The 19,042-nt window shown below is 40.7% G+C and overlaps 2 protein-coding genes across 2 annotated transcripts; both read right to left on the reverse strand.

Annotated features, from left to right (window-relative positions):
• Positions 1–1,379: 1,379 nt before the first annotated feature.
• LOC136431336 (tyrosine-protein kinase receptor Tie-1-like) lies at positions 1,380–3,254 on the reverse strand. The gene is made up of 3 exons (XM_066422664.1): positions 3,121–3,254; positions 2,815–2,905; positions 1,380–2,390 (listed from the first exon to the last, which is right to left on the reverse strand). Exons 1-3 carry the CDS (start codon positions 3,198–3,200, stop codon positions 2,325–2,327), a joined length of 237 nt encoding a protein of 78 aa, XP_066278761.1. The 5' UTR covers positions 3,201–3,254; the 3' UTR covers positions 1,380–2,324.
• A 383-nt stretch (positions 3,255–3,637) lies between these two features.
• On the reverse strand, positions 3,638–17,410 carry LOC136429114 (fibroblast growth factor receptor 2-like). Its single transcript, XM_066418994.1, has 12 exons — positions 17,396–17,410; positions 16,811–16,892; positions 14,475–14,603; positions 14,186–14,357; positions 13,752–13,867; positions 8,594–8,716; positions 8,061–8,230; positions 7,102–7,294; positions 6,811–6,921; positions 5,742–5,914; positions 4,599–4,718; positions 3,638–3,721 (listed from the first exon to the last, which is right to left on the reverse strand). Exons 1-12 carry the CDS (start codon positions 17,408–17,410, stop codon positions 3,638–3,640), a joined length of 1,488 nt encoding a protein of 495 aa, XP_066275091.1.
• Positions 17,411–19,042: the final 1,632 nt, after the last annotated feature.

A 19,042-nucleotide genomic window follows, 5' to 3' on the forward strand; every position in this document is an offset into this window, starting at 1 on the left:
TATAACATGAGAAGCTTTGGATGGATCATTATAATATTTTCTTTATTAGGCCCCATAGATACTGCAGTGGAACTTCCGGGTTAGATATATCCTGTTATGGACAAACTATACCTGGCCTTTCCTTGATCAATAATAATAATAATAAGTTTATTGCAAGTTCTTGCCCGTAGGCTAATTGCAAGTACATGTGACATGAAAGGACGGACAGACAATTGATAACAATATATCATGTGACTTTTCTAGTCTAAATACTAACACTAAATTCTATCTTATTTGGGTTTGACTTCTTTTTCCGAGACAGTGGAAGACGAATGATCCCACTTTTTTTATGATGTGTGGGTTTTGTGATGTTAAGAGGAGAGTAGTTTTCTTTTTGTCTGTTAACATGGAGAAATTTGGATGGCATTTGGTGGCCTCTTGAAACAGCGCCGTTCTTTCTTGATCGTAGAAGGGGCAACTTGAAATAAAATGTGTTTCGTCTTCCACCGTGCTTGACATGATGAACTAGACATTCTTTAATTCCCTTCTACTGTAACATACACACCAGTCAAGTCTATATTATAACGTTATCTATTGCTATCAGACTATTAGTCTAATCAGCGCTTGTACTTTCTCAGGAAACTGAAGCTTTTCCATCTCTCAATTGCGGACCTTATCACGGCGCACATCTCCGACATTCGGCCATTTCTGGAATATGCTTCTCCAATTTGGCATCCCGCTAAGGGATGAACTAGAGAAAGTCCAAAAAAGAGCCCTACGCGTTACCATAAGTGCTGAATATAAAGTTACATCTTACACCGCTGCCTGCTCTCATCTGGGACTGATAACGGCGTAGAACTCTGACAGAGAAATTCGCTAAGAAACTTGTTCGATCCGGACAATCCCAGCATCTTCCACCACCAACTAGAGGAAACATAAGTGGCCGGCAAACCCGGTCGTCACATAAACGTGACCATCAATATGGCCGAACTGACTGTTATACGAACAGTGCGTTTTTTTAACGAACTCGCTCAGTGCAAGGCCATAGGGGGCCACTCATCTAAGCACTGAACTAATTCTTACTGTAGCAGCATCTCTTCACCCTAGGTCAGAAATATCAATGCTCGAGATAAGTATTGACATCACTGACCCACTAGGAGAAGCAGGGGTTACGAAGGCTGCTCGGGAAATCGTTACATGATCCGCCTTCTGAGCGCCTAATAACGCTACTGTCCGTTTTTATATCTCACTGGCATGAGAACTATAATCGTCGTAATGTTTTCAAATAGTTAAGTTGGCGCTGATAAGGTTTTAGCTAGTCTTGTCCTTTATACTTGAAATCTTATCAAATAGGTTGCTAAACGTTTTATCCTAATATGAAAATTGTGTTTTATTTGTAAATATGTACAGAGTTTATTGCCCTGACGCAATTCAGCCTTCCTAAAGAATTGCTGCCATAATGGTTACAATGTTTGAAATATAAAAAAACATTCATTATTTTTACTTCGTCACTATCATCACAATCTCATCCGAGAGTCGGCTAAAAAACACGAGACTCTTTTTATAATTAGTACTGTGTAGATCAAAGGCGCTACAGTTCATGAAGACCCTTTTACATTACTGTAGTGAATTGATTAAAAAATCGTCGAGAAGATGCGTTTAAAGGGACGACATTCTTGATTTAGTTATGTGTGTTCTTTTGTTTTCCCTTGTATCACACGAATTCGTCTTCATTTCTAATAGATGTGAATGTATCTATGATTATTACATTGTCCATATCTCTATGATTAATCTCTAATCTCTAAATTATATTCATGTCATGTACATCGATCTATACATACAACTAAAACATTATCAATCCAAATGCATAACTATAACTGCCAGAAAAGCAAGAAGAAAACGTGGACCTATCGCTAACTTTAATTGTTTCCCTTTTTTCTCTTAAGATATATTTTAACGAATATATTGCTTGATCATCAGATTCGGGCAGCCACTCTAACAAACGTGCAGTTTATCAGAACGTATAGTAAATTTAAAGTAAACAAGTGGTTAAAAGCACTTTTCCGATGAACAAAATGTTGAACATTGAGCAGTATGCATCAGGACATATTGTGTGAGTATAACATAATGTAAATACACTGAAATCTGATTATCATCATGTCAAAGCTTAATTAATACATCAGTTTAATATATTGCGATATTATGCCTTGAATACATCTTGGAAGATATTTAAATGTAAAAAAAAAAGACGTAAGTAAAAAAACTGGACCATCAGTTCCTGTAGAGGTCATTGGTTCTGTCCAGACTGTCGTCATCCTGATCTCGTACCGAAGTCCAATGTGGTCTCACACCGGAGTGACAGGTGCTGCAGCCTCGATCGCCGCGACAGGGACATTAAAGTAGAAGAAGCCCTAGCAATGAACATTGACACAACATTGTAAAAGCGACATCGTGTACAGTGGCGTCGTGATCTATGGGCGACATAATTACATAAAATGGCAAATTGAATGTTTTTTCACCGTCAGAATCTCTAAACAGTAACTTCCTCGCCTATATTTGGTTAATCCGTATACGATGGTACAATAGTAATTCACGTTAAAATTCGTGGGATCAATACAACACAGGTAGACAGCTAATCAACCAGTAAAATTGATTTATGTGACCTAGTATTGGGACTGTAAGCTTACAACCAATAAGAAAAAGATCTACTAGCACCAAACCGTGAAGATCGCATATTTAGGCCGATCCATCGTTGGCAGATGTAGTAATTGGTGCTAGGGAAGTGAATCAACCCTTCGGAGCTATATATAAAGAAGAAAATTCAAACAAACTCACATTCGGATCTGCCTCCAGTTGTTTCCTGACAGTTGTAGCGTCCGGCCTGTTCTTCTCGTTAAACTTCCAGCACTGCTGCATCAGTCGGTATCTGTGTGAACCGTTTACAGAATGGATATTTACTAGGTCTATATCTGATATGTATAGAGATTTATTGTATAATGTGCATATTGATCCGATAGCACCTCATCGAATTGGAATTTTCTACATGTTAATCACGTAAACCCCATTCCAACCATCCCGTGGTCAGTATCACAGAAACCCCCTTTCCGCCCCCACCACTCTTGTACAACATTTCAGCCGCACCTTTCTTCTGTACACAGCCGGGGCTGGGGGAGTCTGAAGTGGTTTCGCAGAGCATCGTATATTCTGTCTGCACCGTCCATCCCAGGGTACGGCGTACGACCAAGCTGCGCCACCTCCCACAACAAGACCCCAAAAGACCATCTGGCAAGTAAAAACGCCTTTTAGTAATGTTGAAGGACGAAAAAATGTGCAGTCTGCATAACCTTGCATGTCGCTACAATATGCAACAGTTTTTCTTACTGTAGCGATCATAGTTAGTATCATAATCTTCACACATGCATGTTTCTGCCATGGTATTGAAACAAAAATGCAGCTAGAATTACTTAATCCAAGAAAATGCCAGGGGAGAACTTGGGAAGTCCCTCCAAGCAGAGAGCCATGTTGGTGGGGATAACGGACGAAAAACGGGGCATATAATAAAACCGTCACAATCTTCCCCACCAACCTCTGCTTGGAGAGTAGTGATGTCCTTTTAAAGCTTCTTTGTGCTTGTTATGAAGCGACGAGCTCAACATACTCACACGTCACTCTTGGGTGTGAACGCAGCCTCGTTCTTTAGGCCCTCCGGTGCCATCCACTTCAGAGGCAAGAGGTCGTTGCCCTGGATGAAAAGTAAGAAACTCTCAAAAAAATATAGAAATTTGTAATTTAAGCTGAAGAAACTTGTTTTCACCTTATGAGGTACAGAATTATGATTGATTGTAATATCATTGTTTCACACCCAACGCTATTAAGTACATTTATCATTTCTTACATTACAAATCAAAATGGAGAAGAGTGGTGGCAGAATCCACGGGACCGCCGTCATGGGTATGTAGAACCTGATTTGACTTATCGACTATTGTTGGTTTCTTCGCTTCTTACCTTCTTAAACTTGCTCTTATGAATGGACACACAGATAGGAGGTCCTATTGAAAAATACTAACACGTTCAATGAGAAGGTCTTAGAAAAGTACTAACATAAATGTAACTTATGAAAACCTCATGTTATACTGAAAAGCCAAAAACTTTGACCGACCTTGGAAATTGTGACCCTATCTGTTCTTCTAGCTCTATAAGTTGCTTCAAATTTTCGATGAAAAACGACAAATCTTTAGGTTGACAAAGGGACGTATATCGTTCATCTGCGCAGCACTCTACCTAGCTGCGCAGCCGTGACGTCTACAGTTAGAGTATCCTCCGCGTCTGTCCAACCTACCCTACCCTGGAATCCCGAGCAATTGTACCGAGCTTCCCCGGACCTACACCGACCCGCGCCCGGAGCTTCCTCGGACCTACCCTCCCGCTGGCCCGACAACGTACCCCGCCCCACTTCCTACAAGCCAAACAAGCTCCGCTCTACCCAATTTACGGCTGCGGAGATTTGGTGGCTAGCGAATAGTGGGGCAGAGTAGATCTTCGGGGGGAGCGGAAGGGTAGGCCCGGGTAACTCGTAGCGCGGACCGGTACATATGCTCTGGATTCCAGGGTAGACCTACCCTCTCCTGCCGATGGTACCCAACAGCGTACGTGTCCCGGGCCAGCCCGAAGTCCCCGATCTTGGCGGTTCCCCTTCCACAAACCAGGATGTTTCGGGCCGCGATGTCTCGGTGAACAAGCTGCGCGTGAATAGAAATGACCAAGGCATGTCATCATGATATCTAGGACAGAAGGGCAATGGTCAGTGATAATATATACTTACTGTGTTCGAAAACGTTGATCTGAGATCTGTAACGACGTATCATTTTGACCAATCAGGTTTCGAGAAAAGTCATTTTGGAAAGAGGGTCGGGAAAAAGTTAGAAGTAAAGCAGATCGAACTCACGTAATGACGTTTCTACAGATTGTAGGTCTTGCTTTTAGGCGAGCACCAATCCGTTCACCACTACTCTTCCCCATATATGTGTTGGGTTTTAGAAAACGCCTACGGATAACGCCGAAAGGACGAATACGAGCCGTAACAAGAGGTGCTCGGACCTACGACGAATTTGCCTCATATTGCAAAGCGCCACAGAGACACGTCTCGGTAGTTGGCTATAAAGCTGTTTTTAAAGGGAGGCTAAACTTAAATTTGAAAAGTCTACTATACTTTGCTAAATACACCCCAAGTCCTCACTTGCTTTACATAAGCCCGCCATAGTTCAGGGCTCTCCCGTCATTTGCAACTTGGGCCGTTATGACGGCAACTCGCCTGATGATTGAATTAATCAATTATAAGGTCACAATGTGTGACGTCAGGTCTCGGCATTTTCAAACCAAAGTGAACATGGCTTTTCGATCTGGCTTTCCTGAAAATGGATTTCGAGGAATTTTCTGACTAATTCGAGGGAATCGAGGAGATATTGAGCCTTGAATTTGGAAAATTCCTCGAAATCCATCCTCAGGAAAGCCAGATCCAAAATGCTTGTTCATATTGAATGGGAAATGCCGAGACCTGACGTCACATATTGTGACCTTACAATTGATTAATTCAATCATCAGGCGAGTAGCCGTCAGAACTGCACAAGTTACAAATGACGGAAGAGCCCTGAACTATGGCGGACTTATGTAAAACAAGTGATGACTTGACTTTGGGGGTATATTCAGCAAAGTATAGTAGACTTTTCAATTTTAAATTTAGCCTCCCTTTAACAACATCCCACCCTGCTGCTCGCTAGGTGCTCCAGCCCATTGCAAACCTCCACCATCATGGTCTCGAAGATGTGCCGTTTGTTGAACAGAACGGCCATGTTGGTTTTGGATTCCGCACGTAGCGTCCACAGCAGGTGAAGAAGACATCCGTGCTCGGCATATTCCAGAACCAATTGTAGGGGGCCTGTATTAAAGCAAACCCTCTGATCGTCATGCATGTGCTGGGTACAAGATGCTGTCATGTACATGAAAAACTTTCCATGTTTACAGCACTCTTTTCAGACTTGAGTTTACAAACAACTGCGTTGCAAGAAATGTGGCATCAGATTTTCTCCAAACAAATGTAAGGATCCGACTCAGTCCCAGTATTCTTGGCAACATTTAGCAGGTCCTTCTAAAATTGCACCTTTTTTAACTTCCGGCATTTGGCGGGTGGACCGGGAGTAGGGTCGTTCTGTCCCTGGTGCTGAATCTGCACAAAAATGATGTTGTGCATGTCGTTGCCTTCCAATAGAATACTTGCAGACCAATGCGAGTTATAGTCAACAAGACGCATAAAATGTTCGTTCGCTAGTTTCATTTGTTTGGATCCTTGTAGTGCCTAGTGACCCATAAAGCAAACAGGCCCCCTAACAGGGCATATTTTTGCAGGGGGGGATGATAGCCCCTCCGCTTTATTGTGATCGAGGTAGCTTCTAAATCAAACACGGGGCCCTCACGCTACGCCCATCCAAAGGACGGGTGCAGCCCCAACGGAGATGCCCTTACCAGGATTGAACTGAGGCCTCCAAGTTACCAACTGAATGAAAACCAGGAGCTCAACAGTGAGGCTCGTACATGATGAGCTACAGGGACATCCCTAGAGTAAAGAGTTAAAGAGGTTCAATACTAAAATGACGTAAACACCGAGTGGAATTCTTACATCTGTTAGGGAGTTGTTATTAAAGACAGTTTTAACAGCCATTTATCTAGTTGATAAGTACATGACAACATCGACAGGCATCCTCTGCACATCTTTCAGTGGTACAGCACCGAGTAGATACACACGGACACATAAACAACATAATGATGCTATCTGACCGTCTCTAAAACAGATGCCTTTGAGCCCGATGACGTTGTCATGGTCACCGCACAACAGCATGATACAGGTCTCCCTCAGAAGAGCTGTCCTTGCGGTTGTTTCTGCGTCGTCTGGACATGTAAGATAATCAAGAGAACAGCAGATTTTTGATCTTCATTTTTATCACATTTAAGGTAGTAGTGAATAGGTCTGCTATTTAATTTGCACGCGTGTGACCACACTTCAAAGTGACTGTTTTATGTCTTAATATCTTTCATCTATACCTTCATAGCTAGCTATAGTTAAAGTACCTTTCAGTTTCTTGACAGCCACCACCACATCGCCTTCCTCAGGTTGTTCGAGCGTTGCCTTGACTACATGCCCAAAAGCGCCCTCTCCCAGGAGTTGTCCGATCTGCAGCCTGTTCCTGTCTATCTCCTTCTCCTTCAGCATGTCTATGTCGATACTGATTGACGAGGGACCTCGTTCCCGTGGCATCACGGCCTGGTGACGGTAGGAAATTGAACCATGTGGAGGTGTATGATAGTGAATTATCAAATCTTCTATATTATTGTTAAGGTTTTGTTTTTTCTGGCTTTAATTGAACATGAAGTCAGGTAAAGAATCTTTATTTTCTAACTGTACAACATATATATCCACAATAGTAATGCTTTCCGCGTTGTGATTTTTTAAAGTATCACAGAGAGGTTTTACGTGCAGAACGGTGATTTTTGGCATCAAAGCAATACTGGTCTTGATACATGGATGTCATCCCCTGAGCAAACTAAAATTGACACAAGATTTTGGCAAAAACGTTGCGTTCAATATGTCAGGAAAATTTTGCAAATAACTGAACACGCAGAACATGGTATATCAAACAATAAATTGTTTACTTTTGTTCTTTGACATCTTCTGATTTCACTTCGGAAGACTCATTGTTCAAAATACATTTTGTGCCATTAGTAAGAATTTGACAAAATAAGTACGTTTTTAGTGAGAAAAAGAGGCATTCTACGACATTATTATCCATTTCCGATATTCCTGACAGTTTGTGTGAAATATTTCCTCCTTTGTAGCCCTTTTTGTTAGATTTACAGTATGGCAAACTTTTTTTTTGATTAAACGAAAATTGATGCGCGCGCGAATGTCATTCCTATGATCAAGTCAGTTGAATTAAAGAGGAATATCGACCCAAAACTTGATCAACCTCCACAACTCTGACCGCATCATAGATCTGTAGAAAGCATTTCGATGGCAGAAAAAAATATACCTGTAAATACTGTCCAAGTTTGAAGACTTCTGGATCGTCGATCGCTCCCACACGCATCCTTTGGTTTTGCCGGTGGAGCAGGAAGATGGCAATGAGGAGGACGAAAACCACCCCGCCCGAGGTCAGACTGATGGACAGTAGGGTCGACTGTGAGCCTGCGTCATCGGGCCCTGTAACGGCTGTAGCCAACACGTGAGGTTTATCTAGTTGTCAGGTTGATAGATTAATGCACATCATGGTTAGTGTTCAATTTGCCCAAAACAACTAGACGAGGGGGATACAAACTCAGTCACATCTCGCCACTTAGTGGCAAGAAGTATAAGTAGCTCGGGCCATCATTACATTGGGAAAGGTAGCAGACGGACTACCAAATCGTTGGCAGGTAATTTTCTTTCCTTTGTGAAAAAAGAATGTCCAGCTAATATAAGGTTGATTTCAACTGAATGCATCTCTTCATCTACTTGATTACCATCGGTTTCAATGTAAGATGATGCCGTTTTCTGAAGGAGATTCAGCGTCTGAAACTGACTCACTTGGACAACCCTCGCCGTACACGCCCTCCTGGCAGACACAGCCCAGGGTCCGGTTACACGTGGCCAGTCCGGTACAGTCACAGACCTGGTCACACCGCTCGCCGTACAGGTTATCCTGACAACCTGAAATGTTATTTTGCATTGGCCCGTCAGGATGTAACAGTAATACAACAGTTCCAAAGCAGTCATACAATAGCCATACGGTAGTTATACAACAGTACATTTGCAATAATACAAAAATTACACAAGTACAGTAATTCAAGAGTAATACAACCGTGATTCAACAATAATACAACAGTTACACAACAGTAATATAAGTTACATAACAGTACTACGACAGTAATTAGACAGTTACACAACATTTGCACAACAGTTATCGCAATATTGCACAACAGTAATACAACAGTTACACAACAGTAATACAGCATTAATACCACAATAACGGTGACACGAAGAGCAGAGAGGTCAGAGGTCATCGGCGCAGCGAGACACCGTCCATTTCAGCTCCCTCAATCTTTTCGTTTAATCGCAAGTATTGCTTTTCGTTTGAACTTATTTTCCTTTCTTTCCGTTGGCCCAAGCATACAGTTATATATGCGACGTTATTATAGACAAACAAACCAAATTGAGTGAGAAACAGAGCAGTAAAAGTAAGCTGTGAGGTGAAGCAGCGTGGAAGGTGTCTTCGGCCCAATTATCTTACACACATTCCTAGAACACTTGTCAGAAAACTAGCGAAATATTATTAGAACAACGGTATACTGTTGGCAAGTCCATAATATTACCACATTGTTTTGTTAGTTATTATGCAAGTTGAATTTGACACATGTTCTTATAGGGTTAGATAAATTCTTGGCACCAAACACACGTCAAGCTCACCTGTGTACGTGCTGTTATCTAATTAAGGCAATTATCTGATTAGAAACACCTGTTTACATGTAACACCCAATCAGGGTGCAGCCAATCAGTGTGTATTTCTGACTGATCGATAATCAGATTAATTACTATGAACCTGAACCAACTATTCTCGTTGTAATAGAGAAAATTGCCTGGAGTCCTCAGTAAACATGAAGTCATTAGATAAGTTGTTAGCTTTCGCACAGCTTTGGGCAGTCATTACAATAGCTGTACTGCCAAAATCTAGAAGCGCACAGCAATCAAGACAACAGCTGGGAGGAGTGAAGACTGGCACGTGGCAGATAGCACCACACCGACCATCCTCACTAGGACTACGTGGTATCTACACAATCAGCAACATCAATCTAAAGACGGATGGAAGCTCTCGTAGTGCTGATGACAACAACACTAGCGACACTGATCTGTCCTTCCTGATGGCATCATTTACCCTCTTGCTGGCTGGTGACATACACGTCAACCCCGGTCCCATTGATCTTAACCTGGCTCGAAAAGGACTACACGTGGGACATATCAACGTGAATAGTTTACGTAACAAAGTACACGAAATTGCACAAGTATTAATTGTCAACAACTTTCACGTACTCGCAGTATCCGAAACACACCTAGACAACAGTGTACAAGATGGTGCGCTCGACGCTGGCGAGTACACCATCATAAGAAGAGACCGAGATAGTAATGGAGGAGGTGTAGCCATATACATCAAAAACACTATTCTCTTTAAGAGACGTCATGATTTAGAAATTCCAGATATTGAAATAATCTGGGCACAAATTTACCTCCCATACATGAAACCTATACTTATAGGGTGCCTCTACAGACCACCAAGTGCAAACACGAACTATCTACACAACATCATACAAACATTTGATACAGCTACGCATGATGGTAACGAAGTACTAATATTTGGAGACTTTAACATAAACTGGGCAAATTTGAGTTGCTCTCTCAGAGGTAGACTAGAATTGGAAGCGACGGCTTTGAACCTCAACCAAATGGTAAAACATGCGACGAGAATTGCCAAAACAGCTAACGGACCAGTAACCTCTTCATGCATAGATTTAATATTTTCTAATATGCCAGACAAAATCACAAACACATCTTCAATTCCACTAGGGTTTTCAGACCATAATCTCATATATACAACTAGGAAAAGTAAAGTACCAAAAGGACAACCTACAGTGATTCTCAAGCGGTCCTACAAGAAATTTGACCAAGATCATTTCTTACATGATATTGAGTCCGCGCCATGGCACGTAGTGGAAAGCGAAAACAATGTAGAAGACGCCCTAACATGCTTTATGAACATTTTTACCGATATCATTGACAAGCACGCTCCGGTGCATAAACGTTCAGTAAGGGCAGCGCCGGCCCAATGGGTTGACGGTGACCTTCGAGAACTTATGCACCAGAGAGATCAGGCGAAACGCAAAGCTCAGGCATCTAAAGAGACAGCCGACCACAAGGCTTATAGAAGACTGCGGAGTGCGGAATATAGTGGTTCGAGAAAACAGAAAAAAGAAAAAGGCCTTCTACACACAACAGATCGACCTACATAGTAGGAATAATGACAGCAAGCGACTGTGGCAAACAGTAAATGGAATGCTGGGTAGAAACATCAGAAAGACACCAAACTTTATTGAATCAGATGGACAAATTTTAATGAAACCAGCTGAAATTGCGGAGTATTTCAACAATTATTTCACTGAGAAAGTCACAAGACTCACAAGAGGCGACGATCCTGACACAGACAAGGCAGTCGAACCAATTAAAGAACATATCATGGCTGAGAAGTATTGCTCTTTCAGTTTTCAACAAGTATCAGTAGAACAGGTGGAAGAACAGTTAAAATCACTACACCCTGGCAGAGCCACCGGGCACGATGATATAGACAATACCTTGCTGAGGCTGTGTGCCAACTACATTGCCAAACCACTTGGCCACATTTTTAACCGTTCCCTTGTGCAAGGAATTTCCCCTCCCAATGGAAGAAAGCTAAAGTAATTCCATTAATAAAAGACAAATCCTTCCCACTCAATGGACCAAATAGTCGCCCAATAAGCTTATTACTTGCCATAAGTAAAGCCATGGAGAGAATATGTCAGAAGCAAATACAAACTTACATGGTATCAAATGATATTTTCTCCGGTAACCAGCATGCGTATAAGCGCTTTCACTCCACTTCTAGCGCGCTCACCCAAATGTCAGACTACTGGCTGGAAGAAATAGACAAGGGTAACTTAGTAGGAGCAGTTTTGTTAGATTTTAGCGCTGCTTTTGATGTAATCAATCATGAGATCTGTCTGGCCAAATTACAAAGTTATGGCTTTACACAATCTGCCATAAACTGGACAAGAAGCTACCTAGAAAACAGGAAACAGGCCGTGTTTGTGAATGGAAGCTACTCCTCATTCATTGAAACAAAATGTGGCGTACCCCAAGGCAGCTGCCTCGGTCCCCTTCTCTTCTGTATTTTCACAAACGATCTGCCAACGGTAACTAACCAAAGTGTGGTCGTGATGTATGCCGATGATTCCACCCCATCCACATCAGCTTCTGACATGACAGAATTACAAAATAAGCTGCAGACAGACTTATCTAAGATATGGAATTGGGTGAGGACAAACAAGTTAATCCTCAACATTGGCAAAACAAAATCAATCATCTTGGGTTCACCGCATAGGCTAAAAAGGACGCCGAAGCTACAACTTTCCATCGAAGGCAAAATCATTACACAGGTGGAACAGGCGGACTTACTAGGTGTCACTGTGGATCAGCAGCTCTCATGGGCTCTACAAGTAAACAAAACAAAGATGAAGATGGCAGGAGCTCTTGCTTCAATTAGGAAATATAAGGAATACTTCACTACCAACCTGTTGAAAACTGTGATACAGACCTTGGTCCTATCTCACCTAGATTACGGCTTAGTACTCACGTCATCATCGCCTCAGACCCACCTAGACAAACTGCAAGTTATCCAGAATAGAGCAGCTAGGCTGGCAACAGGTGCATGTTTTGACGCAAACCTAGATGTACTACATAATCAGTTAAACTGGCCCTCAGTAAAAGAAAGACTTTTTACAGGCACTATCAACATATTCCATAAAGTAGTAAAGGAAAAACAGCCAAAATGCATTTTCAGTCGTTTAAAAACAATTAACACCGCACATTCTCACAACACCAGACTAGCACAGAAAGGAGCATTCCTGCTACCCAAACCCAGAACTAATGCCATTACTCGAACCTTCCTATACAGAGCTATCAGAACATACAACACTCTACCAATTCACATTACATCCTCAAATACACGTGCATTCAAAGTAAAAATCTGGTCCTGGACAAAAACTCAAAGACATAAAAACTCACCTATCAGCTCATGGTGGTAAACTTGACTATAGGACATCCGTATATTTCATGACCTCTGACCTCCACAATATCCAATATATGATAATATTATGTACATGTATTATATAATATGATAATAATGTTTCTGTTTATGTTAATTGAATGAGGATAATGATGAATTGATTGATTGACGTTATGAGTAATTTAATGTATTGCATAATATGATAAGGTTAAGAACGTTAATGATTGATTTATGCTAGTTGTCTGATCAACATTATCTGTATAATTTGTTGTTATGTATTTTATTCGATTGTGTGTAGAGGACTCCAGGAAGAATAGTTCAATGTAACTAATGGAGATTCCTAATAAACAAACAAACAAACAGTGTTTGTTATGTAAATAAATCCAGTTATCATGCCCATCTGTACGTGCGCTACCCTTAAAGGAAGGTAGAGCAGTTTTATGCCCCGAAAATCGGATTTTGAAAGTCAATCTATTTAGTCATTCTATACATGATTAGTTCAAACAACACTTTCACAATGTATAGCGACGTCCATCATGCAAAAGTACGACGTCGTTGTGATGTGAGAACTCACAAAAATCGTCGCGCCTGGGAAAGCAGCCATTTTTTAAATCTCCCAAGCGCGGTCGAACTGATTAAGATTTCAGCATTTATTTATTTACACTTTTTTGGCCATATAACTGCTTTACCTTCCTTTAAAACAATACCTCTAAACAGAAAATTGTCGTAATTGACCGTCTGTTTTTATTTTATGTGTGCTTCGAATTTAATACACAATACTGGAGAACTATTTGCAAATGTTAACCATGAAACTACAATTCTATACTTGCATCACAATGTTACACGTAAAAACGAACGTCACATGATATGCAGTACCTGTTATTCGTATGTCGACCACATCATTGTACTTGTCTCCACTGACACTGACGGCCTCACACGTCACGTGACCCTCATACTGAGGCAGCAGGGAGCTGATGAATAGAACGGTAGACCTGTGGAGAGAGGTGGAAACAAGTGACGTGATGAGATTTGTGGAATTATGTATTAAAAAAATCAGTGAGTGAAAACAAAGCTTTTAGATTGATTTAAAGAATTGGATTTCTACTTTTCGCGTAGGATGCTGAGAGTTTCTCCGTAGGCAACGGAAAAGTTCACCGTAGGCTGCGGAGAAGTTAACCTCACGCCGCGGTGAGGCTCCGCAAAGTTTGTACGAATTGTACATGTCGTTCTTTGCCTTCGTACTTTCTTTTGCTTAAAAAAGAATAACATCCACACTGGTCAGAAACTAGACAACCTTAAAGAAGCCTTACCTCTTGTCCTCAGTTACGTTCCAAATAACAGAAACGTCATTCTCGAAAAACCATGTGATGTTTGCGACAGCAAATTTGTAGGATTTGCAGTTGAACTGCAGTTCCTGCCCGTACCGCAAGTCTGTCAGTTCGCTACTTGAATTCGAAGGGCTGATGCGAACTTCTGGATTTTCTAACGAAAGTTGGAAAATCTCATTAATGCCATTTAGAACATAATCAATCGCAATGTTGGAAGCAGAAAGCTATTGCAAAACTCATGGGACACGGAATCAGAGTCATGATTGGCTACCTATTCTGCAGTGCCTTCCTCTCCAGCCAGGGGCGCACTTGCACGCGCCGTTGAAGCTGTGGCACGAAGCACCGTTGTAACACTGACATCGCTCCGCGCAGACCCGTCCGAACCGGCCGATGGGACAGGCTGAAGATGGAAAGAATTCCGCCTGATATTATAATTCTTTATACACAAATGCCGACGTTTTGGAACCTTCCTCAGGGTAATACTGAATGTGACTACTGTGACTTCTCATGAATATCTAGTTTTCATACCGTATCATTTGTTTCTAGCATATTTATTAGCTCATTATATTTCGTGATTAGTAAGTGATCATGTTTTGTTAAAAGTTTTTGTTTTCTTATCTTTTTTTACTTTTATGTCTTGTGTATATATGTTTTAGTGGTGACGCTAATATAAGTTTGTTAACTTGAGTACGTCATCACTACGTCTACAATGTCTTCTCACTTGAATAAAACAAGAGCTTTTAAAAAAAGCTGGCGTTTCGGCTACGTTTATAAGTGTGAATTGTCTTTTCCCTTTACTTGAAGTAAAATCTGCCAGAGGAAGTCACTCAAGGGCTGTTCAGTCTATAAGAAAAATTGTCATTTTGGGAAATGAGTACTGTTTTAATAGAGAAAGGCAGATTGGGGAAAGCAATTTTGAAGTTACGTCACTTAACTTAAGTGCTTTTGAAAAAGCTGGTCTTGGCCTACAACTTGTACTTATTTGTAAAATATATAATAGGCTCATTATAAAAGCTATCAATGTAATTATGTACATGGCACGCAATAAAACATAAAATTTGAAAAAGCACCATTGAATCATCAGCACTATGGTAGTTAAGTGAAATAGAAGTTCATAACAGCTAAGGTTCTATCTGAAATGACTACCAAATGTCAAACAAATCAACAGCTACCTCATCCGTATTATTCTGGTTTCCACATTTACAACATTTCTTCCTTATTTTCCTGGGTAATTTTGCTAAAATTCATGAAAATTCCCATAGTTTTGTGCCGAGGGGCGCCACTTTCCACGTCCGTGTTGTCTGAATGAAGTCGATACTGAACAATGGAGCATTTGCTACTGTAACAAAGAATCGCTGTTTTGCAAACAACATCAAGAGCCTCTGTTTACATCGGGGATAGAAGTTTAGTGGCGAGTGTTTTGCAAGAATCATCTTACCGCGCATAGGAGCCGCTGCACGGTATTTTCCATTACAATGAACAGAAAAATTCGAATGCCGGGTTTGGAATCTATGAAGTCCTGTTCATAAGACAAAGGCCTTGTATATATTAAATGAATATTTAAAAATAACAAATATAAAATATTTCTTTATTTATTAATGAAAAAAAATGATATTCATAAATATGATATTGATAGATTAATATAATATCAATATATATTTTTGATATTCAATATCTAAAAAGAACAAAAAAATCCATGCACGGAGACGAACCCGGATCTTCTGGGTCCGAAGTGCTTTGCGTTGCCAGATCGGCCAAGCTGCGGTACGTAACTATTCACTCTGGACGTAATGCTATAACCTCACTATATGGTATCATTTATGCCGATTTTTGGTCGTTTTCTTGACGAAATCATTTTTTTTCTTCTGCAATCTTGTGGAATAGATGTAATATGGTCATTTTTCAGGATATCAAAGTCCGAAACCACAATGCAATGATATTTCCGAACAGTTGTAGCAGTTACATGCGGTCGCCGTCCTGTGTCACATGCAAATCTAGCCTGCCTGCATTTTCGTGCTCTCTTGCCATATAAGGCAACGGCTATACAAGGATTTGAGAACGTATTGCCATATAAGGTCTTATTGTGTGCGACACAGTGTTGAACCAAGCTTCCCTGGTTCCTTCCTTGCCTCCTTGCTTGAAGGTAAAAGCCAGGACAATGCGTTCCGGCGCGCATGCGCCGAAACGCAAAAAAAACTACTTCTCGCTAAGTACTACGTTGAGTTTGGGACCGCATTCTTCTAGTTGCAGCGCCACCTAGCGATTTCGCCCATTCCAATGAAAATAACAAAATGACTGGAGCTGCACGACGTTTTGAAAATTGTTCGATCCAAATTGTAAACTGCAGCTTCATCATGTTGTAAGTGAACAAATCTGACAGATAATTCTAACTACTGCAGACGTAGTAATCTGGCAAAAAAATCGGGCGCGTATCTCAGCTCATGGTACATGTGTGATCATGCATCACGATCAATTTGGGACAAAGTTTTTGTATGACGGCGGTTTACAGAATATGCGTTGCAAGCAAAAGACCCAAAAAGAAAGAAAATGTTGTATATTAATAATTCATCCTGAAATGCGATTATTTTTCAGGTTTTTTTTTCTCACCTGTCACTACAATTTCAACACGGTACGCTACTCCATTGGTCACACATTCAATCTCATTCAGGTGAGAGTTCTCCTCCCCTACCTGAAATAAAGTTACAGTTGGTAACGTTATTTCGATTCCCTGTAATACGTACATTGATGTTTACAGTTGACGAATGACATTTTGAATGTAGTGTCCTTGTATCTACCTTCGCCAAGAAGGTTATGTTTTCGCGTGCGTGTGTCTGTGTCTGCTTGTGAACACAACACATAACACACGACTCTTCAGACAAATGCTCCAAGATGACCACCCCTACACGATCCCCCCCCCCTCCAGATCCACAGCTACTGGACGGTCACGCAGGAACAAACACACAATCTCCATCCCCCCAGCAAGAACAAAAAGATTACAGAACTCTTTTCTCCACCAGGCAATCATATTGTACAACAAACGGTATAACCCAGAGTGCAATAATGGGCACTTGCTATGTCAGGGATGTAAAATTTATATATGGATGTATATAGATATATTGTATATAGGTGTTGATATCAGTTTTTCTTGTAAATATTAATGTTACTAGAAAGGCAACATTTGCGAGCAAATACAGCATGTTTAGCCATACTCCTCGCCATGCATAAAATAGACTGTCCCAAAATAACAATGGACTATTCTAAAATACTTCCACTGATCACCCCAGTCCAAAATTGAGTTTAAAAAGATTAACCCCAGGGAAAAATGAAGTTTTCCATAGTATACATAATGATATATATGAAGATTTGACAGGAGAAGAAGGAAATTACCAAAAACAACATATTTCAGCGATAGTATGGGTGAAATATAAAAATGTGACACCCCTATGTTTGAATGCATTTTGGGTTGAAAATAACGAAACGAAAAAATTGTTTATTTCAAATATCGTTTTGAAAGGCTGTATGCCAAACTTTTGAACGAGGGCCTGTGTACATGACCACGGCAGACACATGCCAAATTTTGCATCATTTTGGTTTAATACATAGGAACTGGAGATGTGTATCTTTGTTAAAAAAAAGATTGAACAAAGCCATGTAAGCACATGTCCTACGCATTCCCATACCACATTTGGTATGAATACTAGCACACCTGCGCCAGAAATGCAAGATAATTAGATTAACTCAATTGGCCAATCAGGTGGTTGCAAGGCTCACAGGCAGGCCAGGTGCACTTGAGGTCATATGAGGAAAATACCCAATGTTCTTAAAAAAACACCTTGCAAAATCGTATTTTGAAGTGATGTATGCCAAAAGTGCGAATGGGATTCTTTGAATATTTGTTCAATGTACCACCATAGCAACTTTCAGGTCATTTGGATGTATTTCCAGAGCACAGGAGGCCAATATGTACGTTTTTGGTCATAAAAACCTCAATAAAATCACTTTCAAGGTCAATATCGAAAAAATTGAAAAAAAAAGGCCGGGGGTATTTGCCTACACTACCTTTGTACCAAATTTCAGGTCATTTGGTCAAAAAATGACAGAGATGAATCGATTTGAAGATTTGACAGGAGAAGAAGAAAAAGGAGGAGAAGAAACCTGAGTAAAACAATGTGTTGAGCCATACTAGGTATGGCTAAACATAAATATCACCGCCATCCAGGTTTGTTTGTCTGCCAAGGTTTGATATTCGAATAAAGAAAGAAAGAAACAACTCAAGAATGCCTATGTGGATTGTCTTGATATTTGGTATGTGGGCAGGTCTTGAAAAGGCTTCGAGATGATGAGATGTTGGGCCCCCTAGCGGCTGGTAATGGTACCATCGTGGAACCTCCGATTTTGATATATCGCGTTCTGAACAAGCCATGATCGTGGTGTGTGAGTGGTGAATAGCTCTTGGGAGGAAGAGCAAGATGTGAAGGTTTAGGGCCCCAATAGCTTTTTAACTACAGGGGCCGATTTTTATTCAGACGTTCAAAGAGGATAACTCAGGAAAGAGGTTTCGAATCGTCATGATATGCAGATAGCCTAAGTGTATAATCATATACTAATTACGCAAATCAGGAGCTAATTTGCATAGTTAATGATGAAAGTTTGGAAATCCACTGCATTTCATGATGACCAACTGGTGCTCTTTATGCAAATGAGGACCTTATTTGTATAATCAATGAGAAACATTCATAAGACTTCACCTTATTCCTGATGGTCTTAATTCTTTTCCTGGCAGATAAAAATGTATTTATCAAGGGAATAGATATTGTTTAAAGCACACCTTACCTGTAC

The sequence above is a fragment of the Branchiostoma lanceolatum genome, chromosome 3, assembly GCF_035083965.1.
Source record: "Branchiostoma lanceolatum isolate klBraLanc5 chromosome 3, klBraLanc5.hap2, whole genome shotgun sequence".
NCBI lineage: Eukaryota > Metazoa > Chordata > Leptocardii > Amphioxiformes > Branchiostomatidae > Branchiostoma > Branchiostoma lanceolatum.

Excerpts from the sequence above, each read along its gene's own strand:
- LOC136431336 (XM_066422664.1), bottom strand. The coding sequence starts at position 3,200 with ATGGACGGTGCAGACAGAATATACGATGCTCTGCGAAACCACTTCAGA. Across the intron at positions 2,906-3,120 it reads CGGCTGTGTACAGAAGAAAG|ATACCGACTGATGCAGCAGT; the intron begins GTGCGGCTGAAA and ends CGGTTCACACAG. Across the intron at positions 2,391-2,814 it reads AACTGGAGGCAGATCCGAAT|GGCTTCTTCTACTTTAATGT; the intron begins GTGAGTTTGTTT and ends GTTCATTGCTAG.
- LOC136429114 (XM_066418994.1), bottom strand. Across the intron at positions 7,295-8,060 it reads AACTTGGACAGTATTTACAG|GCCGTGATGCCACGGGAACG; the intron begins GTATATTTTTTT and ends TACCGTCACCAG. Across the intron at positions 3,722-4,598 it reads GGTACCATCGGCAGGAGAGG|GGCAACGACCTCTTGCCTCT; the intron begins GTAGGTCTACCC and ends CTTTTCATCCAG.